At 38.9% G+C, this 23,851-nt stretch overlaps 1 protein-coding gene across 6 annotated transcripts in view; it reads right to left on the minus strand.

The window, feature by feature from the left end:
• adgrb1a (adhesion G protein-coupled receptor B1a) overlaps window positions 1-22,881 on the minus strand; it is a 79,473-nt gene extending 56,592 nt beyond the window's left edge. For all 6 annotated transcript variants that reach the window (XM_037273585.1, XM_037273582.1, XM_037273583.1 and 3 more), the window contains exons 1-2: window positions 22,417-22,881; window positions 7,998-8,886 (exon numbers count right to left, since the gene is read on the minus strand). In XM_037273585.1, coding sequence (XP_037129480.1) covers window positions 7,998-8,724 — 727 coding nt within the window. In that variant the 5' untranslated portion in view covers window positions 8,725-8,886; window positions 22,417-22,881. The remainder of the gene's footprint in view (window positions 1-7,997; window positions 8,887-22,416) is intronic.
• Between the last annotated feature and the right edge of the window lie 970 nt (window positions 22,882-23,851).

The following is a 23,851-nucleotide window of genomic DNA, read 5'->3' on the forward strand; positions in this document are numbered from 1 at the left end:
CAGTTTAAAAGCAACTCATGAGGGGAGAATAATTCCTCTAGAGTTCCAAGAAGTCATGCAGAAAGCTGGATGGCCACAATATCCCATGAAGGTTGTAATGTCTAAAAGGGAAAGGTAGCGTAAAGGAAAATATAAATCCCTGAAGGTGCCTGAAGGTGTCAAGCTTGCCTTTGCAAAATACGTGAAATGAGAATTGACCATTTTATGTCAAGGTGTAAAGAGCCATGCCATTATAGCCTAACCTCAATCCTTTTGGGAGCCTTTGTACCATCCTGAAAAAAGATCTCTATGTGGGTGGGCGACAGTAAAACTCCAAAGAACATTCAGAAAGTTTTAGAATTAACTCATCACACAAACTCTTTAAACAGACATCAGATGGGAGTTCACACATCAGTCACCAATGCAAGTGCCTCGTATTAACCCAAGATAAAGCTCAAATGTTCAAGTAGGCTTTTCTTGATATTTTTGCAGTCACATCTTACATAAGGTGCAGCTAGCTTGGCTATACTGTAATACCAAATGGTGTGTGTGGTGGGTGATGAAAAAACAACTTATACATATCACACACACAAAAAAGAAAAAACTCAACTACTAAAATGAAACATGGGTGGTAGTACCAATGCTGCTTCAAGGATTTTTATCTTCAGCTGCAAATAGAGCATTAGTCAAGGTGTAGGGTATTATGTACAGTCCAAATACTGCTAACCTTCTGTTTGAAAGCTACTGGCATTTCACATGGTGGCAATTGTGTGTTGACTGCCACCTAACATGAATTTGAATGTGACTTTCTCGTTCTGAACACAGTTCTATGCACACTGTTGCAAACACATTTCCTCATTATTTGTTTATTTATTTGTTTATTTATTTAACTATTACTTTTACTCCCCTTTTCTGAAAGCTACTTTTTGAAGGAGGTCAGACAGATGGGTAAATGGCCATGAAGGTATACATGAATCCTAGTCTTTGACCGAGAGCCAGTGGAGTCTCTGTACTTGTACTTGAAGGTTATGGAGGAACTTGTGAGTGAGGCTGTAGAGGAGAGAGTTGCAACAATATAAACAGGAGGTGACAAATTGTTGACAAGGATGGAGGCGGTATGTGGGATGAGAGAGGGGCGGAGTCGATTGATGGAAGTATGCTGACTAGGTTTTATTGATATGAGAAGAGAATGATAGTGTGATGCTGAACTGTATAGTAAATGCAGATTTTTTTTCTTAGGTGGAATGGATTTAGCAATATGTAAAAATGTCTAGGCAGGTCTGACATAATTTTGATTATTAAATCAACAACACTAATAGGTTAGTACTTGGATAAGGCAGTATTTGCTGAGATGTGCTAAATGGTTTCTGTGTGTGTGTGTGTGTGTGTGTGTGTGTGTGTGTGTGTGTGTGTGTGTGTGTGTGTGTGTGTGTGTGTGTGTGTGTGTGTGTGCGCGCGCGCGCATATGGTCATCATAGTATATCTTGAGCAGTTCAGTTGTATAATCTGACAGCGTTTCACCTCTATGTGTCATTTTGGGTGATATTGCCAAGGAGAGCAGCTTTTGCAGCCATTCCGCAGTGCCACCCACTACTCTTAACAAAGACACAGAGGCACCCCGATGCAGCAAAACAGGGATAAGCACCATTTTTCCCAATCCAGATATGGCACATGGTAGCAATAAACTTGCACATCACAGTGTGATCCGAGACAATTCATCGTCTATGCCATCAAATCTAATGAACCACAATGAGACAGTTAGACCATGTCCTCGCAGTCAATAGAGTGGGATATACTGACAATTCTCTATTTTCTCCTTCACACCCAATTTCACCCTTCACGGATTCACAGCCCCTTCATAGTAGACTATTTTTGGGGGAAGTGACAGCTTTTAATATCTAGGATTCCTTCACAACATTGTAGAAGGTAAATGGTGACAATATGCCTGCCAGAAAACACCATCCCTATTTTATCCATGTTGCATTGTCATTTGACATGACTGACGAGAGATAGGGGGAAAAAATGAATGCATTATACATTTCTCATTCTCAAAAAAGAAACAGTCAGGAAATAGCACAATTGTTTAACAAACCGCCAAGACAAAAATGGAATCAATACTGGATGCAGTATCATTGATTTGACATTAAAAATCTCTGTTTTCATGACCAACACAGGTCTGGCATGAGGCGGAATCTCAATTCATACAGGGGCAGGATAGACGTTTTTGTTGTATTTTCACAGACAGTTTCGCCGTGTTTAAAACGGGCATTTTGCGCTGTTGTGGGTGTGAACACAAGTGACTTGAATAGCTGCCAATAGAAGCGGCTGCTCTCACTCCGTAATCGCCACAAAAGATGCACAGTCATTGATGTGACGGAAGGTGAAACTGATTTGCTGTTGTCTTTCCAGAAGGTCGGCACACACAAACTGCATTCATAAGGGACTGCAAGTAGACCTCCACTAGCTTATAAAGTTGTCCAGGAAGGTCACAGATCTGTGAAGTGGGCACTTTTTGCATTACCTTCTGCTCGATCGTAGATATATGTGTGTTCCTCTCAGTGCAGTGCTGCACGTCATGTATGAGAATAACATATCACCAACACACGAGGTGGGTGGGGGGCTTCAAATAAAAGCCTAACCAATAATGATGTGGACATCAATGATTTGTTAGGCATTAATTTTGACATAACAGCAAAGGTATACTGCAGAAGGTGTTAGAGAACCAGAGGAAAACATTTACTTCAATTTTAATTATGCTTCTAATGCAGTGTGTTTAATGACCACCAGGAAAAAAAGGTCATTTCAAACTGAGGAAAAAAAAAATACCATCGATAAATAAATTTAAAAAAAAAAAAAAAAAGGCAGATAGCATTTAAACAAAGTGGGCTTTCTAACATGGGCTGTATTTTACGTTTCATTCTGTTAGCTTTGACATGTTAACGGTAAAATAGTATTTTTTAAAATGAAATTATACTAAAGTAGATTTTTTTTAGAGGCATCCCCTGGAGGCTACGACACCCTTAGCACTTATCTGTATTGCCTCACAGCCAAGCTGGTACTGGCTGCAGTTAAAACTTTTATCATGCTCACTGTCATGTACAAACTCTGTATGTCCACATTTGCACGCCGTTTAAGTAAAAAGCAATTTATAAATATAGAAGATGAAAGGGTTGAAATTGGGTAAATTTGTTAGTGTCCAAAACACAGAAACAATATAAACATAATACATAGATACAGATAACGTGACTTGCGGTACAATGAATTGCCAACGATGCTAAATGATGACAGCAATGTGTATTGTATATCAAATTATCGTCATGAATCTTTGTTAGTTGCAAAGATTATTACTGTGGTAAACAGCAAATATACAACCATTTTTCTTTCTATAGCCCCTCTTCCTTTTGCATTCACACAAATACATACATACAGTCTTCGAGTCTGCCTGCAAACAGGCTGTAGCAAGCATCAGGCTGTCATCAGTCTTCAATTTATTTCTACCCACACTGTACCCATGGTACCAAGGACCATACTATACCTTGCTGCCCGCGCATTTACGCTCAACTAAATGCACATATCAGCGCTATACTTTTCCTCAGTCAGCCACCCACCCACCTTCAGTCAACAGGGAGAAGCTCTTGGTTTCAACTTCCAGTGTGACAATTCCACATGCAGTACTATAGACAATCACTGAGTGAAACAATGAACTGAAATTAATTCAAGTGGATGTACTAAGGAAAATTAACTTGTATGCAAATGGTTTTGTCTCTGAGGTCCCAAAACACTCATCAAGTGTGAAATTACACAACAAGGAACCATTTTTCCAACAATCTATTTGCTAAAATATGTCAGTGATAGACTCCTATATTTTCTAATTAACATATACAGTACAGTGCAGTACAGTACCACCCCCACACCAAGGCAGTTGTTAGCTGATATAAAATGTCATTTTCAGCCATTAAGCAAAGTACAAGGAAACACAATCATGTCAAACTTCAAAACATGCACCACACACACAAATATGTACACAAATCAACAGGTGTTAAAGCCTATTCACTTTGTTTTCTTCATGCTCACTATGAGGTCGAGCGCAGGGACGACAACGTTCTGGTGCCAGCTTGCCAACGAAATGGTTGCTTAGCGATCGCCATGGAGGCTTTTCCAGCTGGTTGGTGTATTGGGTTTTAGCACGCTGAAATCACTCGCTAACTACTGGATGCGCCATCTGACATCACAACAGCACTGCTCCAAAGCTGAATTCTTTGGAACATATCGCCAGCAAAAAGTGAGTTAAGGGTACCATCATCTTTGTCCAGGCCTGTTTTATGAGTTTACTTTTTAAAATATGATAATTTTAAAATGACTGACTGACTTTCATTGGTTAATTCTCATAGGATGTTCATCTATTATTACATCAGATTCAAGTTATTTCTGTGACCACTGTGGGTTTTTCTTTCATTAACCGAGGGGCACCAACCATTTTGTCCGTGTGTATGTATATAAATGTATCATACATAAATAAATAAATATCAAAGGAAAGGATGCACATTATTTGTTGAATACACATTCAATGGACTAAAGTATTTCCCCATGCCAAGCCTGCTAGAGGAAACATCTTTCAACAGCAGATGCTCTACCAAATTAGTGGTCATTAACGCCGAAAGGGACAAAGACACTGCTACACAAACAGAACAGAGGAAAATTGATTTTTCGCTCTTCACATTTTGTCTCAGATGGAGTTCGGCAATCTGGCAGGTACATGTGATGTGCAGGACACCCTTAACCCATTTGACCAGTTGTATTAACGAATACAACTAAAAATGGCTGTACGGCGGAGTCATAGGTCGGAACGTGTGGCTAACAGTTAAAACACTGATTTAAAGTCTTAGCGCAGGCCCTTTAGTGTGGATTTTTCATGTTCTCCCAGTTTTCTTTGGGTACTCCAGTTTCCTTCTACATTCACATTCACGTCGAGCTAATTGAAGACTGTAAATTGCCCATTGGTGTGAATGTGTTTATAATTTAATTTTTTGTGTAACAGTCCAGGGTGAACCTCGCCTCTCGAGTTTCAAGTCAGTTTACCTGCAATAATGTGGACACATGTTATAGAAAATGGATGGATACATAGAGTCTTCTTCATATAAGTCTATTGAATATTTATGCTTTAGCTCATTTAATAATAAAAGTCAGTTTTATTTACAGGTGCCTCTCTGGGCCATAAAACTAAATAAACAGGAACAAATATAATAAACACCAACAGTATAAGCAATACAATACGTAAATATGAAAATATAGAGGAGAACAAGTGAATGTGAGTAAAGCAAACAGCTATAATCCACTGATTATTTTAGGTACAGTATGCTTTGAGTCTGTATAACAAAATAACAAATGAATCATATTATGGAGATTGGCGGAAGGCTCGTAACCCAATGATGGTCAAACAAACGACAGCAGGATGGGATCTAGAGCTGCAGTCGTAAAGACGTGAGGTGACAAGACTATGGAGCAGAAGAGCAGCAGTATGGGGGAGTGAGGGGAGGACGGAGGTGAGTAACGGACTGTGTGATGTTATGCATGTGGGCTTAAGAAGAGTGTGAGGATGACTCAACGTGATGGAGAACTAAGAATTTGTTAAATGTGGTGGGGAAATTGTCACTTTTACAAAAAATGCTTTTGTGGTTTCAGTGGATTGCACCAAAAACTCACTCAGTCACTCACTCAGACTGCTCAACACTAATGACAAAGAAAAAGGGCAGCTCTCTCAAGAGATGATGTACATATGCACCAACGACAGTTATCAGTACTCCTTCCGGACTGAGCTTCTGCTGCCCAAAAGCTATTGCTGCTTGAGGTTTAACTTTATATTAGCCACTTAAGAATAAGTTAATAGACAAATGGCAGCTATTTACTGTACGTAATCTGTGGGTAAATAAGAAGGTAGGTTCTGTAGTCTCACACTGAATGCTGAATACTGTACGTAAGCAAACCATCTGCTTCATCAGCTATCCTAAGGCAATCATCATTTTGTCAGACAGCCAATTTTCTCATTTTGTCATTTATAGAACAGGTGGTGGATGGAGATATATATACTATATATATATATATAAATACAAACCTCACACAATGTGGTTTTAATACAGTATCTAATGCTTACATTAAGTACTATAACAATATAAATAGAAATGATAATAATAATACCATTTACTAAGCGGCTTTCAAGTGAGCCCAAGGACGCTACTAAGATCAATCCATCACTGTCATTTAAGATTGATTACAACTGCTGTATTCATTGTTTTATTCATTCTGAAATATTTAAGTGAAGCCTGGCTCGAGTCTCAAATGTGTGTTAAGTTACTAGGTGGTCAAGAGCATACTTCACAGACTCCATCAAATGGTCGTAAGCGGCTTGATTGTTCACATGAGTTCACGCCCATTTATCTGCTACTCGGTAGGTGTTTCAGTTCCTTTGCAGAGGGAGTGAAGGAGGCTTGAGGCAAATCTATTAACTCTTCAGCTGTTGAGCCCACTAAGACCATATAGATCCAGCTGGATGGAGCCTGATCCCAAACACATACGTATATCTATCCTCATTAAGCCCTGTCCACCCCTTCCAAGTTTCCCTCTGAACTTTTGTCAGCCTCTTCACTCTCTTTTATTTTCCTCTGCTGCGCCATCCCTAACATCTTGATATCTATTGTCTTTCCATTCATCACTCACATCCATAAACATTTTTATCCCAGCCTTTGCCAGCCCATTTCCACACTGAATCCATTACACCTTCCCCAGCCACTCTTTATCTCTTTGCAACAATTGAATCTACACAAACATCCATTCTGCCAGATATTCACAGACAGTTTGCTTCCCCGTTCAAGTGCATCATATGGTTCCTGATCCTTTTTGAACCTTGCATTCCCCATAGTCAGAGAGATATTTCCCAGTGGATGAAAAACCGAGGAGGAAGCCATTATGTGGTTATGATACTTTCTATGCATAGACCGACATTGAATAAAATATCCATCTACTTTGTAAACCGCTTCCCCTAAGCATGTTTCCAAGGAGCTGTGGACTATCCCAGGTGAATGGCAAAATGTGGACGACACCCAGGACTGGTGGGCAGTCAATCACAAGGAACATATGGAGACAGACAACCACCCAAACTCACATACACACCGTCGTCACTTCGTGGAAAGTGGGAACTGCCCGCATGGAAGCCAGGCGCGTGAATCGATACACCGTCAGTGACACAGGATGGATCTTTTTTCAAACATATTCAAGCACAAACCTTGCTGTTGAACAATTTTTCACAATGAAAGAAAAATAGAAAAACAGCAGGGGATAGAAAATTTGCTGCTCCGGAGACAGACACACGAACCAGAAAAATGTAGCAACACAAAAGAAATAAGGAGATGGAGAGCCGGGACTCAACCCTCAGGCAATATTGCTGAATACAGCCAGGATAGGGTTGTCAAGCCACATCCTGTCTGGTAAAGGGAGGCAAGATCAAGTAGCTGGCAATTACACTTCAATCCGCAGACCCTTATGCTATTCTATTTTCTAGTTCCCCTTCTATTGTCCTCTCTTGTCTTTGTTTACATCACCAGTCCCCCCCCTTCCCATCTCAACCCCTCTCACCCCCAAACACTGAACTATCCGATATCAGCCTTTTATTCTCCTACATGTCTACCGGCCTCCCAGAAGCTGATTGAGTGTCCCTCCTTGGACGGAACAGGCGCAAAACACAGTATTGACCTTGCAAGGTCGCAGAGCTCTCTCTTACCAGATGAAATTGTAAACCATGCATAAGGGATTTTCGGTCCCTCCTTCTCCTTCCTGCATATCCTAATTCCCTCCAGCTGCCCAAATCAATGTGATAGAATTACAGACACACCATTTACAAATCACACACATCCTTCCTCTTTGCTTGATTGTATGACATAGCTTACATATTGTGCATAAATAGTGTGACCGTCCTCATTGTGACGAAAGAAACGCTATTGAAATATCAGTAAGATTGTACTCACCATTTATGTTGGTGTTTCTCCCACTTTCTCTTATTTTGGGTGAACAGTTATCCAGGTAAACTCCATTGTAGTAACAGCTGTTGCCTTCACTGTGCTTTGGTGGTGGATGCCAGCACGAACATGGCATCTGCATGATGCCGCATGGCCTGCTTGATGTGCTGGAGGCCAGACAGTCCTCTAGCCACTGGCATAGCATCTGGCACGCTGCCATGCTGGGGTTACGTTTTCCAACAACAAGGTACTCGACTTTGAAATCGCCACTGTCACTTGTAGTGGTTGCGCCTTTCTGACGAGGACCATTTCTCATGTGAACAAACTGCTTGCCAGCCTCAAGGAAGGCCATCGGGGCAGACGTGTCGCACAGTCTCACTACTTCGTCAAAGCTGTCCATTCCTAGGTAGGTGTGTGTGGTTTCCAGGAAGGAGTCATATTGGAAAATACGAAGCTGGAACGGAGTGCAGTCCCGGGTAGGTTTTGTTATCTTGATGAAGATGGTATAGTACCGTGGATCAGGATTCTGCAGGGTCCAGGAGCAAGGCATAGTGGGGAATACTGATGATGACAGGAAAAAGCCAAAAAAACGGCTTTGTACCAATGTAGAACAGGAGTTTGATTCTGAGCCTGAAGGGGATGAGTGGCACCACTCCCCCATCAAAAAGACAGCAACTAAATATTTGATCACCACTCGAAGTGGACAATTAGCAAACTGAAAAGCAGCGCTCCACATTGTTTTAGATGAACAGAATGATATTGCAGATTAGACTCTGAGTTTTGGGGAATTGTAGAGCAAGGAGGGTTAAGTGATGGGAAAAATGTGAAGACAGTTTGCATTCAAAGATCCATAAATTGGCAGATGGCTTCAATTGTTGACCCAGAGTTTCCCAGAAACCTGTGCAATAAAAGAAACAAAATATGAATGAAACTTCATTTAGTAACATAAGTACAGCTACTTTTTTATTTATTTATTTATATTCATTAGGTATAAATAATGCTAAAATGGCTTGTAAACGCCCTCAAATGGTTGCCAGCCAATAGCAGGGCAAATATAAACAAACAACAATTCACATGCACATTTCCCCCTAAGGACAATTTAGAAGGCTCCATTCACCCACCATGCATATTTTTGGAATGCGGGAAACCGGAGTACCCCTAGAAAACCAACGCAGGCATCAGGAGATTATGCAAACTACAGAGAAAGGCCAGAGTCGGACTCAAACCCTGTACCTCTGAGCTGTGAAGCAGACGTGCTTACCAGTCAACCACCGTGCTGCCTATGTTAATGTAATTGTTGTCATCTCCATTTGCTGCCAGAAATGTCACATTTTTTTTACTTGAGACTACACCTCTTTTTATTTTGTATTGGAGATCAGAGATCATATACAAAGCGCTGAAGGTGTTATCACACTGTTGATAAAAGAAAAGTACATAAAAAATACATAAACAAGGTTTTGACATTCAACATTAAATAGCAATGGAAATTAGTTTCAGGATGAGGTTATGTTGATGGCAACAGTTTGTGACGGCAATACGAATTTAAAGTTTGGCTCCAACCACCCGACTTATGCCAGGCACAACTTTGAAATAAAATTGTACCAAAGCATTGATGTTTAAATAATACCGTGTTTTGGATGAAGTTATTTTGAGGTTGGCCTTCTCACAACATTGGCACCGTATTACCGTCATGCATAGCATGAACAATCGTTGCAACGGCTGGCATGACTTCCATATGGTGCACACCAATTAAGCAGGTAGCTAAGGCAAAAAAACTTCCTCAAGCATTTTGTTTAATCAAAGTACTGAAATTACTCATACGACTCATTTCACACCTAGAATTTGCTTAGCATTACTAAAATGATAGGGATGTATTTTAGAGTGATGGGAGGTAATTAAAATACATTTAATCTCAATTAAAGGCTTTGTATGTAACTCATCTTATCTTAATACTGCTATTTAACACGACCAAAACAAACATGTGTCCGTCTATTTTCTGTTCCATCTTCATTAGAGTTGCAGAGCTAATTCCAGTAAACTTTAGACGCGCTCCATCCTAGCCCCCTCCCTCTTGCGTCTGTCTGTCAGTCTGTCCATCCGTCTGACTATCTGTCTGTGTCTCTTGTTCTCTCTTTCAAACTTCGTTCACTGTTGGGAAATATATTATCATTAGATTCTATAGTGCTAATGGAAGATTTTTGCTGTGTATGGCATTTTGACCTTGTGCCCAGGGAATTTCCAACCGATATAGAATGGGCTGATGAAGACAACTCTGATAAATGTTGATGAAACCAACATTCACCCCTAAAAGGAGCCCTGCACAGCAAATACAAGTCTACAAATACAGCAGCACCAATAATTAAAATTTCAAATGGTATCAAAAATGGTTGTCAGGTTCGCTGTAAATCATTTTAACACATTTCACATTTCATCAAGTCTAATTCAAATACAAATTAATAATTCATATGAATTCATATGAATTCCAGAAGGTCATTTAAGAGAAGAGCAATTAACTTTCTAAACATTGAACTGAGAAAGCTATTTAAGTTTATTTACTTTCTAACTACAATATAATATAATATAATATAATATAATATAATAATGTAATACATATGATATACAGTATAACTAACAAATATAGTGGCTAACGTCCAGGTACCAGTTGGTAATTGGTAATAATATGATAAATATTCAATTAATCCAACACAAGATGAACTTGCTGTCAATATGCCCGTACGCAGTTCCTTAGACATGTTTGAAGTCAAAGTGGAAGATGATATTCTGCAGCGCTCTTCTGCAGAAAAGCATGCTGAATCAGTATCAGAATTATTCTTTCCTTCAAGTCCAATAGCCACCAATTAGAAGAACTAAGATGCTGCATTAGCCAGAAGCATAGACGCACCAATCCGTGTAAACATGCCAATCAAGATTACTCTATGAGCAAATCTAACAATGCCCCAATCACAAACATCCAACTGTTCTTTATTCTAATATGCATAAAATTAGACAAACAGACCAAGGTATTACTGATAAGAAAATGATAGTCACATGGAATATCACATCTCACCAAGATGTAAGACCGTTATTTGACTGTAATGAATCACTCAAATCAGTTCATTAAAAAGATTTGGGGTCAAAACATTTGTTGAAGTGCTTCATGATTCAGCCACACATTATCAAATGAACTTTACCAACATGTAAAATATGTAGTACTGATTCTTTTTTTTTTACCATATTTTTATCCAATTACCTCTGAAACAAAATTGCTTTTAAAATGCCAGCACAGTTATACGTGATCCCAGAAAAACTTCCTGGAAGTCTTATATAATCCATGTGTTCTTCTGGCAGCAATTCATGATAACCGCCAAATTTTTGTAACCAAAATTGCTCAAAATAATCCAGAGCCAGAGCCCACAGTTGGTTTTGCAGCGGGTCGTTTAATCCATGCGATTGTGACTGCAGCAAGTTATTAATGGTGGCTGCCACGTTGCAGGAAACACAGTTTGCTTCACAGTCAAGGCTTGAATTTTCATTCGAACATTTCTGTGTGGAGTGCATGTTCATGCTTGCATGTTGTTGTTTTTTCGCTGTGTTTGTAATTTGTGCACTTGTGATATTAAACGAGCTAAGAACAAGACATTTTATTTATACTAGTACAAGTTTTGGAAGTGTTCAAACTAAAATAAAGACACATCTACAGGAAAGTAGAAATGGTAAACTATATTATATTATATTATATTATATTATATTATATTATATTATATTATATTATATTATATGTTTAGTTACTTCATTAATATTCATGGATTATAATAACCCTGGCTGGGCTGATCTACCTCCCATTCTAATTAAAAGTCTTAATCAAGCAACAAAGCTGAAAAGGTAAAGCCCAATAAATCCAGCGACTAATCAATTGCAATTGTAATTACATCCACAAGGGTTCGAAAGTTGTAACCTCGGATTACAACATTTCCACAAACAAGATGTTCTGAATTTATACTAATGGGCCCATGACCGTAACAAACTGAGTGATTTTGCCTTGAATATGGCTGCTGTAATGGTAGCGCTCATCCTACAGTTAGAAAAGGAAGAGCAAGATTAGCGCTTTGATGCATGTGCCTGTGGGCATGCTTGGGTCTTATCTCTCCTCCCTTATACCATAAGGCTCAGTGGGGATGTTACTGATGGCAATGATGGTCCTTTTTTTTCCCACCACGCTACCATAAGTCTCAGTATAATGGCTGCTTTGTTCTAACCGTAATCACATTAATATGAAAGGCAATTGCTCTGGATACCAAATCAAATCAACTTAGATCATATTCCGATTAAATGAGTTAATTGGGAAAGCTATGTGTCTGCACTATTGGAAGAGGATTAAAATTATGGTGAAACGTATCCCATTAAATTGTAATTCCACCATACAATAGTACGATGGATTTTTCTTCACTGTTTTTCTCAACATGTGAATATGGTTGATGACAGTTCATTTATTAAAGGTAGCACTGTACCAGCAGCTGCTTCATTTCGTCAGCATTCTATACCAGTAATTTTTATTACAGCTATAACTGATTATTAATCCAATATGTACAATATAGGGTACCAAATATCTTTTGCAGGGATTTGAGTACCTTACCCAACCCTAACTGACACTGGGTATCTACTCCAATTCATAACTTGATTGCACTTGACTGAATTACCGTAATGTAAACCGTTATGTTTTGCTTATAGTCTGGTGCGGCTTATCGATGAGTTTTTTTAAATGACTTTTATGATATTGTAAAATGATCTGTTTTGGTAATACATGTAATAGAATTGAGGACATTTCATTTAATTTCATTCATTTATATGAATTCATTTGAATGTAATATTAGTCGTGTTTCCGGGTGTTTATGTGGGAGCTACAGTATATCAACATCCACTACTTCAAGCAAAGATATTCAACTATGAACAACTTTCCAATCTTAATAAGCCATACCACTAATGTAGCTGCCTTGACAAACAAGCGTATACACAGTGCAGGTTCCCCTACAGGCAGCCAATGGAAATTGAGCGACCGTGTGTCAAAAATGAAGGACAGAAGAAAAATGTGTCCAATGATGGAAAGGGAAGAGGAAACCACATAGCCTACAACTGAAAGTGACATCATGATTATCAGAAAGGTTGATGTACTGGCAGTAAGATTCGAAACTTAGGATCAGGGTTCAAATTATTTATTGTAGATAGAAAAAGAAATGGAGAGGGGTATTCCTAAAGGAAGAGTTTAATAATGTCCTGAAGGGGAAAAGATTGTCAGATCGAGCGGTGAGGTTGAAGCCTGGAACCGACAGCTTTATGTTTAATGTTATTAATGGTTATGCCCCACAGGTATGATGTGGGCTTGAGGAAAAACAGACATTCTGGAAGGAGCCAGTCAGAGCAGTTCAGAGCCTCACAGGCAGAGTAGTGATTGGGGAAGATTTAAATGGACAGTGGAGGAAACACGGGTGACAAAGATCTGCTTTGGTGGTAGACTTTGCCAAAAGGATGGAAATGTCTGTAGTGGAGAATTTGTTCCAGATCATCCAGGACCATAAGGTGATCTGGTAGAAGCACACGTTGACTAAATCGTGCAGACAATGCAATCAGAAAGAGATCAGTGGCGGCACGGTAGCGGTAACCTCACACAACCATATTGTAGTGCCGTTTTGAGAGAGGAGGTAAGACTTCTCTCTCTCAGCAGGGGCTTCCAAACGACTGGACCATTACAGCCAAGGTAATTAGAGAGACAGACTGGATAGTATGTGGTGTGTTTTATGGTAGGGGGAAAGTGGCTTGGTGGTGGGACCAAGAAGTACAGGAGAGCAGATACAGGTAGAGTTCAGAATTAGGACAGAGGAGACGAGAATACAGAGACTGACATAATGCAAAGGTATATATGTGGCAAAAGCCAAACTAGATTGTACAATATATGATGACTTGTAGTCTAGACTGGGCAGGAGGAGAGAAAGATCTGAACGCTTTGGCCAGGCAAAGACAGACATGGGAAGGATGTGCAGCAGGTTAGAGTTATCAAGAATGGAAATGGAAATAGACAGAGAAGGTCAGATGGAGCTTATTATCAATTTACCAAGTGGTGTCCCAGTATTAAAGCCAGACTATGAGAACAAGGAAGTACTGACTTGCAGTGTTTTTTGATCATCATTCAGCTGGTGTGTGCGTGTGTGTGTGAACGTCCATGTTGAAGGGTCCCATTGAGACAGACTATCCGCCTTTCCTGTCATTGCCATGCAAAGGGGGACCAGCTTCCTACACTCGGCCTTGACGGCTAAAATATTTCCCACTCTTTTTATTGGAGACATCCAGCCAGACTGAGACCACCCGGGCACTGCAACTCTAACTATATTCTTTAAATGAAAACATTCTACTTTCTTGTCCCCTCTTCTCATTGAACCTCTTTGTGAGCTTTCTAACTGTGTTGGCTTGGAACACTGGTCTTGTCGATAAAAGTCACTTTGAGTGACATATTTTAATCCTTTCCCATTGTAATGATATTTGCTCTCCCCTCTGTGTGTCATCCACTATCAAAATGTCACAGGCAGATTTACAAGTGCATCAGCTGCCAAACAAAGCTTATTTTAGTCTGGGCTTCAAGGCAGGAGGAAATCCATATGCACTACAAATCAATGGGGGAAATTTATGGCTGCCACCTGGGGTTTGAAGATTGCAAGTGACTAGCAATCACACAAAAGACTCAATGCTTTGATTGATTTGATCTGCATCAATTCAGTTTATCTTTGTACAAAATGTTATATCAATGCCTCATCTGGCTTTGTCAAGACCGTACATGTGCTTTTGCCGCCTAACTATCTTTTTGCAAATGTACTACTTCTCACGTGGGCCCTCTACCCCTCGATCTACTTTATGTCTAGAATAATACCCAGTCTTTCTACCGTACTTCATTGAGAATAATATTTTGTTTTTTTTATGAAAAGCAATTACAAATTGCGATGTGGGGTCATGTAATACACAAGTACAAATAAAAAAACTCATACTGTATAGTCATTTGCTGGTACTTAAAAAGAAAAAAGAAAAATCAATGTGATGTGTAACCTCTAATATTCAAAATCTTCAAGCATTGTTAAGCCCTTTAAAAAAATAATTGCTGAGCACACACAAAATGTACAGTACCTGTACGTACATGAGTTAATGTTGCAGAAAGCAATTCAATGATACTATCATTCGGGGTTGACTGAACCGAAACAGCTGGATCCATACGTTAGCAATACAAAATGGCAGTTTCAATGTTTTATATAGCGAACTAATGCAAACACATTATCTATGCAGTTCCACTGTCAATCACAAAGCCAACACAGCTTCTGATAGACCTGTACGTAATTGGGTTAGTGAGCTGTTGGTGTGTTTATGGCTGACAGCGATTTGTTTTGTGAAAGAAAGACTACAATTCAGTAAATATCATACATACTGTAGACAGCATTTTATAATTTTCATTTATAATTTTCTTTTTTACCTTGTCAGTCACAAATCCAACATGGAACTTGCACCTACTACAACAACATCATTTTGCCTCCTTTCTAATTTAGCCCTGCAGACAGCTCTTTTGATGTTTTTGTTTTTTTCCGGCGTGTTTACACACAGCAGTAACCGTTCTTTGACTCAATTAAAAGAGAGCCGCAATACAACAAGTATCAAACATACTGCACCAGATGTGTCACACTCAATCACAAAGAGGGCCAAAATTCAAAGCACACAATAGGTTGCGGGTTCAACAGGATTAACTGAAGTTTGTGGAACACAAATTTGAGTGAAAACAAACAGTATACATCATTCCAAAATATATCAACTTTAACTGGAAATATACAAATAATATTAAAACATTTGCTCACATATTTCGAAGAATGATGTACATGGACAGCTTTGGAGGCATTAAAAACATTTTAAAAGTGCATGGGCCAATTGTAATCATTTAATGGAACATGTCTGTCCAAATCCGCAAAAGAAAATCCTCATGATAATATTTTTTTGCTAAACAATATATGTTTTTGCTACTCAAACAAATCTTTTTAAACACTCAAACTTGAACTATATAAGCACATTGTAAACCTATACGAAATCAAAAAAACAATTGAATGAATGTGATGTGTCTGTGTACAGTCCTGTACATGCATGTGACTAAGGTGGGGTGCCATGTGACATCAGCAATTCTGCATGAGTGTCTAGGTAAGAGCTGGGTCTGAGGAAACAGCTTCGGCATGTGTATGCTTATTAAACTTTGTTAACAAACAAACAACTGAAAAAAAGTGAATTGGCGACTGTGGATCTCGTCCCACATGCAAATTAAAGTATACGGTATACCGTAAAGACTTATTAAAAACAAAATCGCGATGGAGCAGGGCTGCAACTGAACATTTCAGGACAAATGTACAAACTACAGAGAAATATAAAGCAATATAACGTGTAATACAGTAATACTGATCAACAACGTAAATGAGCAACTGATGAAGACAGTGACAGAGCTACACAATGAATAATGGCACAACAGAGATGGCACAGTGCCAGCATGAGCATCAGACATGTTTTGATTTCCACACGCTGCCGGCTGGGCTGTGTTCATCACCGTGACAGTACCCCTACCACTGGGAACATAGAGCTGGTAACCACAAAAAGATAAAGCTAGCAGGAGAGTTGTATTGGATATTTAAAATTAATTAATTGGATTAGACAAAATGTTTTTTAACATCATACACGAACAGGGAGTTAACACTTGACAGGTGACAGACAGAAACCAAAACTAAAATCCTACAGTCAAGCAGCACGGTGAGCTACATATACAAGAAAGCACAAGAGCATTGACAAACTACACACTGAAGTAAAATGTGGACACATTTTCAAGTCAATAGTTAGTTTGAAGGCAGAGTGACGACTTTTAAAATTTTAAATGTTATATCAGGCAGGCTCCACAAACAACCTGCATTAGACGTACATGTCACCCGTGACTTCATTTTAGGGAAGCAATTGAATCTGCTGTTAATGTATGTGTACACAAAAATATTTTTAATTTGATGGTCCTTTTTGTGTGTATTTCAGGGTGTATCACTCTGAGTATGTAAATTGATAAAGCAACATAAATAATATATAAACGATTTAACCATCTGACAATCAAGCACCGCCTATACGGTGTAGATGCATATACAGCACAATTCAGTCCAATCAAATGTATCAAATTTTGAAGCATTGGGGTTTGCTCAAGAGTATTGTTTAATAGGTCCAGTGAAAATTACACATGTGGATTGTGTTGAAAAACACATAAATCCACAGTTCGTATCGCAAAAAAAAAAGGCTGACACCAGCACTCAACATTTCCATCGACCATACTTGCAATTACTGCTCGAAGGATGAAATAAATGTTTCTTTTAAGACAGCAGTTGATCTTTCTCTCCACAGTGGCTGTCTAGGTTCTCAATTGAAATGCCTGTAGGGGGTTAGTGTGATTCCTCAACACTGAAGTGAAAAAACATGACATGCCTTTAAGGCACAATTACCCAATGCCAGCCACTATTACGGCGAATCCTCTACAATCACATATGATACCTCAGAGAAATGAATCAAAGATACCCCCAGTAGAGCAAACAGCCACATGCACATCAAATCACGCCTATACAAACTTTCCATTCATTGGATCCATAAGCTCGAAACGTTTTCTCTCTTACTCCACCAGTCTGAAAACTGGAAGGGGTCGACACAGCAAGTCACTCGTTTGGCACAGTTTTCAAGCCGGATGCCCTTCCTGGCCCCAGTTTACAAATATTTTCTAGACCGTTTGATTTTCTTTTTGTTTTGCCTTGAGTTGAGAGCAAAAACAAGCAACGGTACAAATGAGCACATTTTGTTACGAGGGCAAAAAATAACAAAATCTTCTATCTACGTACGTATACAGTACATAAAGTAACAGACACAAATGTGGTGCTGCTGAAGTATGAGCAATGGACAGTGGCACAAAGTATCATAGCAAAAGGTTTCACACTGACATAAGCATGGCAGGCAAGGGCAGGATAGGAGAAAAGACGCGGAAGACAGTGAAAGGCATTAACAGATGAACAGAGGCGGGTTAGAATGTTCCAGCTTAGAAGACGACATTTGAGAAATAATCACATGAGAGGATGGAGACAGCTGGTGAAACTGAGGCCGAGTTGACCGAGTTGAACAGAAGTGAGAAGATAAGTAGAAAGTGGAGAAATGTAAAACAGTGTCAAACTGAGATAAGAGGGGAGAGATTATACTGGGCAGAGTATGAAAGCGGGAGCAAGATTAAACTGCAAGGATAGGTTCGGATTCGAAAAAGCGCATAGGGTAAAAAATAAATAAATAAAAAGGCAACGGTGGTATAGTATTATGAAACTACAGAGTTGTATTTCTTTTATATCTATTATTCTTCATCTACTATAAAACACAGTTTACTGTATTTGCATAGATGTTTCTATTGGCATTTGGTAGACCTGGGATGTCCTACTATCACAGGAGGAGAATGAAATTATGGGAAATATTTCAGCTCTGTGCATTTTGGACGTGATGTGCTTTTATTTCTCTCATTGGACTTGCACAAGTATCGATCGCAGATGTGCACGCAGTTACAAAACAGGCAATTCACAAAATGGCACGGGTACCATTTTTCTCACGCAGTTCAACACGTTTATCGCAGAGATGTGCCTTGGACCACCAAAAATGAAAGGCCACGACAAAACATGCAGTTCAGCTGTAATGGGATTTGAGGCCAAAAACAAGTCAGTGTCTGATGTGACCACCATTTGCCTCGTGCTGAGTCGGTGCAACACATCTTCGCAAGAAGTTGACCAGTTAAGCCGTTTCTCCACCATCACCACATGCTGCAGCATGATAACGCATGGCCCCATGTTACAAGGACCTGGGCACAGTTCTTGGAAAATGAAAATGTGTTTGGGATGTAGTGGATGAGCCCGTACGACAGCTCGTTTCAGTTCCTGTCAATACACAGCAACTTCGCTCAGCTATTGAAGACAAGTGGACCGACATTCCACAGTACATATACATACACAATCACCACATTTTGGAGTGGAGTTTTATTGTGGGCACCCAAAGGCTCATCTGTGCAATAAATGTGTTGCACTAAATGAGGCAAATGGTGATCAGACCTGATACTGTCCACTTCACCCCACCATTATCCACAACAGATTTGCTACATTTGACAGCCTAAGGGGCACCTATGCAATGAGCATGCTGTCTAACCTGCAACATGACACAAATGCCACGCATGAGATGGATTGACTAGCTTGGCAAAAGAGATGTGCTTACCAATACAGATTTGGCAATCGTATTTGAGAGAAACGGGCATTTTTTGTACACAGAAAAAGTCTTTAATCTTTGAGTTCAGCGAAAACAAAAGTGCTGCACTTTAGTTCGGTGTATGAATACAAAAGGAAACACACTTGGATTGATTTTCTTGAATTAAAAAATAATGACTCAATGTTTATACTGGCTAAGACTGTTTCCATTAGGTGCTTCCATCAAGGCAGGCAACAGTTTCTTTTTGCCTCATACTTTCACTAGCAATAGAGAAACATTAAGAGAATTTTGCTAAAAGCCTGGCTGACAATGTGCCCACATTTATTTATTTTGACAATCATAAATATTACATATATGAAATTATATTTGATCTAGTACAATACTGACATTGAAGGAGAAATGTTTTATAATATAGTTTAATTAATTAGAACAATTTCCAGATTCCCTAACAAAGTACCTGTGACATGCTACAGTCGAAATACAAATGATTGTGCACTTTCCACCTACTATAAAATGCTTTTAAAATCAGCCAGCCTGTTTTTTTTAGGGAGAATGGATTTTTTCAGAATGGACCTATATAATGCTACAATGCCACTTTGTTTTTCCTGATGCAATGAACAAACATGGAAGTAAAACTGAAATAACTACACATGTATTTTATCGAAATGAAACTGCCTTGCATTCATGTGTTTTTCTGTTGTCATTACATTCCAAACGCTCTATCCATAATATGTATTAATAAGGTATCTTTGACCATTATTGGATAGAACCACCAAAGAATCGCTTCAGATTTCAGTCTTTACAAAATGCTAACTCCGCAAATGGCAAAAATACAACACAAATGTCAGTCTTGTAAATTCACTGTAAACCGTGTTGTTTTTTCATATGGGCCAGGAGTCCTTTGGAAACACTTTCAAGCTTTTCATGTAGTCACACAATCTGGGAGCCTGTGGCTTTGAAGGTGAATCAGGTGAATGTTGCAGCATCTCAAAGGAAAGATATTTATCGCAACTGTAAGGTCGAGAAACCATGAGGAACATTCAATTTGTGGATCAGCTTTTCCTTAAAAGGGTTTTGGGTTACCGAGGTGTTGGCATCAGTATTGCTGACTGAATGTGAGTATGTATTTCAAAGCTCAGTGGGATGTCATACACAGTCATTTCCTTCTTAGAGGGAGCACAATAGTGTGGTCTGTCTGTTGTATTTACATTCCCTTTTGACAATGCCTTCAATCCATCCGATGTCCCCCTGCTCACTGTCTCCTCATCACCTATCTATTCATCTCTCCTCTTCAGTGACTCCAGTTGTACTCCGCCTCACTGTCTCCTCTCCTGCACTCTGATGTCACAAATTCAGATAGGAGGTTTCCTGATAGCACACAGCCTTTGACACTGCACCCTTGTTTTGAGGGGTGTGATCAGAGAATGAGATGAATACTAGGTAGGGGAGTTGCCTATACTTGTATTTGAACGGCAACAGGGGGACACACAGTGGAGAGAAATAAAACGGACATCTAGGTTAAAAAAATAACACGCATGAATGGTTTTGCAAAGGCTCGTGTCGTGCTGCTGGCTTGTGTAATTCCTGTGATGACAAGCCAACTGTGCCAGTCACAGAATTGCTGTGTCTTTTTTTGTGATGTATTTTTATTGCTCTTTGTGGCCATACGTATGACTTAGCATTCAATATTCGTCTCCTTCAGAAAGGGGGAAAACCGTTCCCATATGGATTTTAGTTCCTGTATTCAGTGCTAATACGTTAAACATGTCAAAATGTACCTTAATGCTGGATGCAAAATTACAGTCATCTTAATTGGATAGCTTCAGCTCGGCTAAATAATAGACATAAAAAATAGATATAAATCATCAATGTTTAAAACGGTTAGTGTTAAAATTAAAAACATTAAAACATTGTCACATGTATGGACTTTATCCTGAATCAAAAATGTACACACATCCATATTGATCAATGCTGTTACCATATCAGACAGTGCGGTTTGGAATGTTTTGATTTTCTTCTTCACACCGTTCTTTTTATTATATTGGCGCACGTTAAGCGTGGTGGGATAATGTGTTTACTTTTGTGCGGTTTGTCCAAACATATGCCCCACAATTAAGCCGGCAAAAAAGCATTGTCATGATTCACATTATTTGATCGGCACATTGCATTATAAAGCATAATGGAACTTAATTGTCCTAAGTCTGATCTTACATTTTTTTTCTGTTTTATAAAGATAATGTGGAAACTGAAAAACATCTGACAAGAGGAACATATTCATACAATTTTACTACTAAGTAATGTTGCCCCAAAACAGAAGTTTTAAAAGTAGACATTTTCTTTTAAAGAATTATTTAGGTTTGCAGTTGTAGAAATATTATGAAAAGCAATTTAACGAGTGGGCACAATTTCAACATGGCTCACTTGTGTTCTGTCACCTAAACATGGATAAAATATACATGCATGTAATTGAGTTTCAAGACAAGGCAAATGGAGGTCATTTTTTTAGTGCTCATATAGAACAGGTCACTTTTGGGTGAACCACTTGGTGTATAATCCAATTTAAAAAAAAATCATGTGCTTAAAACTAAGTAAAACTAAAGTAGGTTTGTATTTACTTATTTTAAACAAATCTGGTCAATTGTTATTAAAACATATTTTTAGAAATGATAAACGCATGAGATATGCCCCTTGAAAGTTCTTCACAAAACGTTATCTTTGCCAGATAACGTCAAGTGAAGTAAATGGAAAATAGCCATTATATTGCAACATTGTGAATTAATTAGCAATTAAGGCGCAATCGCTAGAGAGAAACGGGCGTCTTTATCTTGGACCGCAGACGGCGAATGCCCAAAGCGGCACTCACGGCACATTATATTTCAATGTGCGGGGTTTTCAAAAGCCCAAACTCTAACTGCACGCGATCTTATTTCACAACTCGCCAACAGTGCCAATCATTCTGTCATTATAGTCAATATTGGCCATAGCCACTGACACCCCCCCCCCCCTCACAAAAAATCACCGACTCAAACAAAACCACACAGTCTGTAAACTTGTCAACGCGAAAATAAAAAGGTAAACATTTAATTAAAAATCAATTAGTAATTAAAATTACCTTGAATAAGTCACTTCTCCCTTTGATGCATTCTGTCACTGGACACCAAGCAATCCTAAAATCACGGGAACAAAAAGTGCCATTAAGTCCTTCGATCGGTCAACAAAATTCACTAATGTATAAATTGTTGATATTGAGATTTGTAAAAATCCCAACATGTCAAGAATGTCCGTTGATTCCGTTTGTTTTCTCAGTGCGTAAAAAGGTAAGAAAAATAACGAATGTTTGTTGTTTTCCTTTTCTGCTCCTCAATCAAAGATCCATCTTCTTTAATTTACAGAGAAATAACCAGCAAGTTGTATTTCCTGTGAGTTTTTCCACATTTCATGTCCAAATCGAGCCTGTGAACAGTTTTTACAGTATTCCAAGTGATTGTGTGGGTTTGGCGGAGCAGTAAATGAGAGGCGGACTTGCGCGCATCCCCAGACCCAGCGCGGAACCCTTTGCAGCTCTCTGACTGCTTGCAGCAACAGCCGCATTCCTTGTTTGGAAATCCCGTCCCCGGTGCCGTCAAAACAATTGAATTACACCAAAATGACTTCCAGTTGACTCTTTCAAAATAAAAAATATCTAATTATTCCCCAGGGAAAGCTTTTACTTTGAAGCCAAAAAAGAAAAATTTCCTGTTGAAAGAATTGCAAGGGTGGGTGGAGCGACCTCGTATTGGAAAACTCAACCAGCAGCCCCATCTTCTGGAGTCAAAGAGCATTAATTATAATATAGCTCATGCATTCAAAGTATAAAATATATTTTTCAATATTTTCTGGTCAGCGTTTCTGATTACGAAATCAGTAAAAATCAACAAATGATAAGTGTTTCTGTGAGTATTAAACTCTGGCAGAGCAAGCAGTGTTCTTTATTCCAGCAATTTATAATGAGGTATTATTAGATATACAGTGGATGACTGACTGTCTGTGTGCCTCCTACCATGTTGAATTTGTGCAGACAGAAAAGTGATTGAATAAATGTGACAGCCCGGGTCCCAGTGGTTTGTAATGCAGCGAAAACGGTGGCTATATTTTGTCAACTGGAATACTTCTGTGTGCTCATTCATTTTTGTTCAGATGATTTTGGATACATTTTAATGTTAGTCTGAATTATAAGTATGTTATATATTTCTGTTTAGTACAGTATTTTATACATATTTCGGTGGTTAGAAATTCAGGTAAATGTGTGTGTGTGTCTGTCTTATATCAACAATTAATGGAAAGCATTAGGATTTTGTGTACTTTTAAAAAGCTGTATTGAGAACGCCTTTATTCCTTACCAGGGTCATGCTAAGACCTCAGAGGGGCACTGCTTGTAACACCCATTGGCCCCTAAAAACTAGTCACCTATTTGCACCCTATGTGTGTGTTAAACACAGTCATGGCACACAACTGAGACTGCGCCTTTTATTACAGTGCACCTTTTGAACGTGAAAATACGGTAGCAC

This window comes from Syngnathus acus, chromosome 16, assembly GCF_901709675.1.
Source record: "Syngnathus acus chromosome 16, fSynAcu1.2, whole genome shotgun sequence".
Classification (NCBI taxonomy): domain Eukaryota; kingdom Metazoa; phylum Chordata; class Actinopteri; order Syngnathiformes; family Syngnathidae; genus Syngnathus; species Syngnathus acus.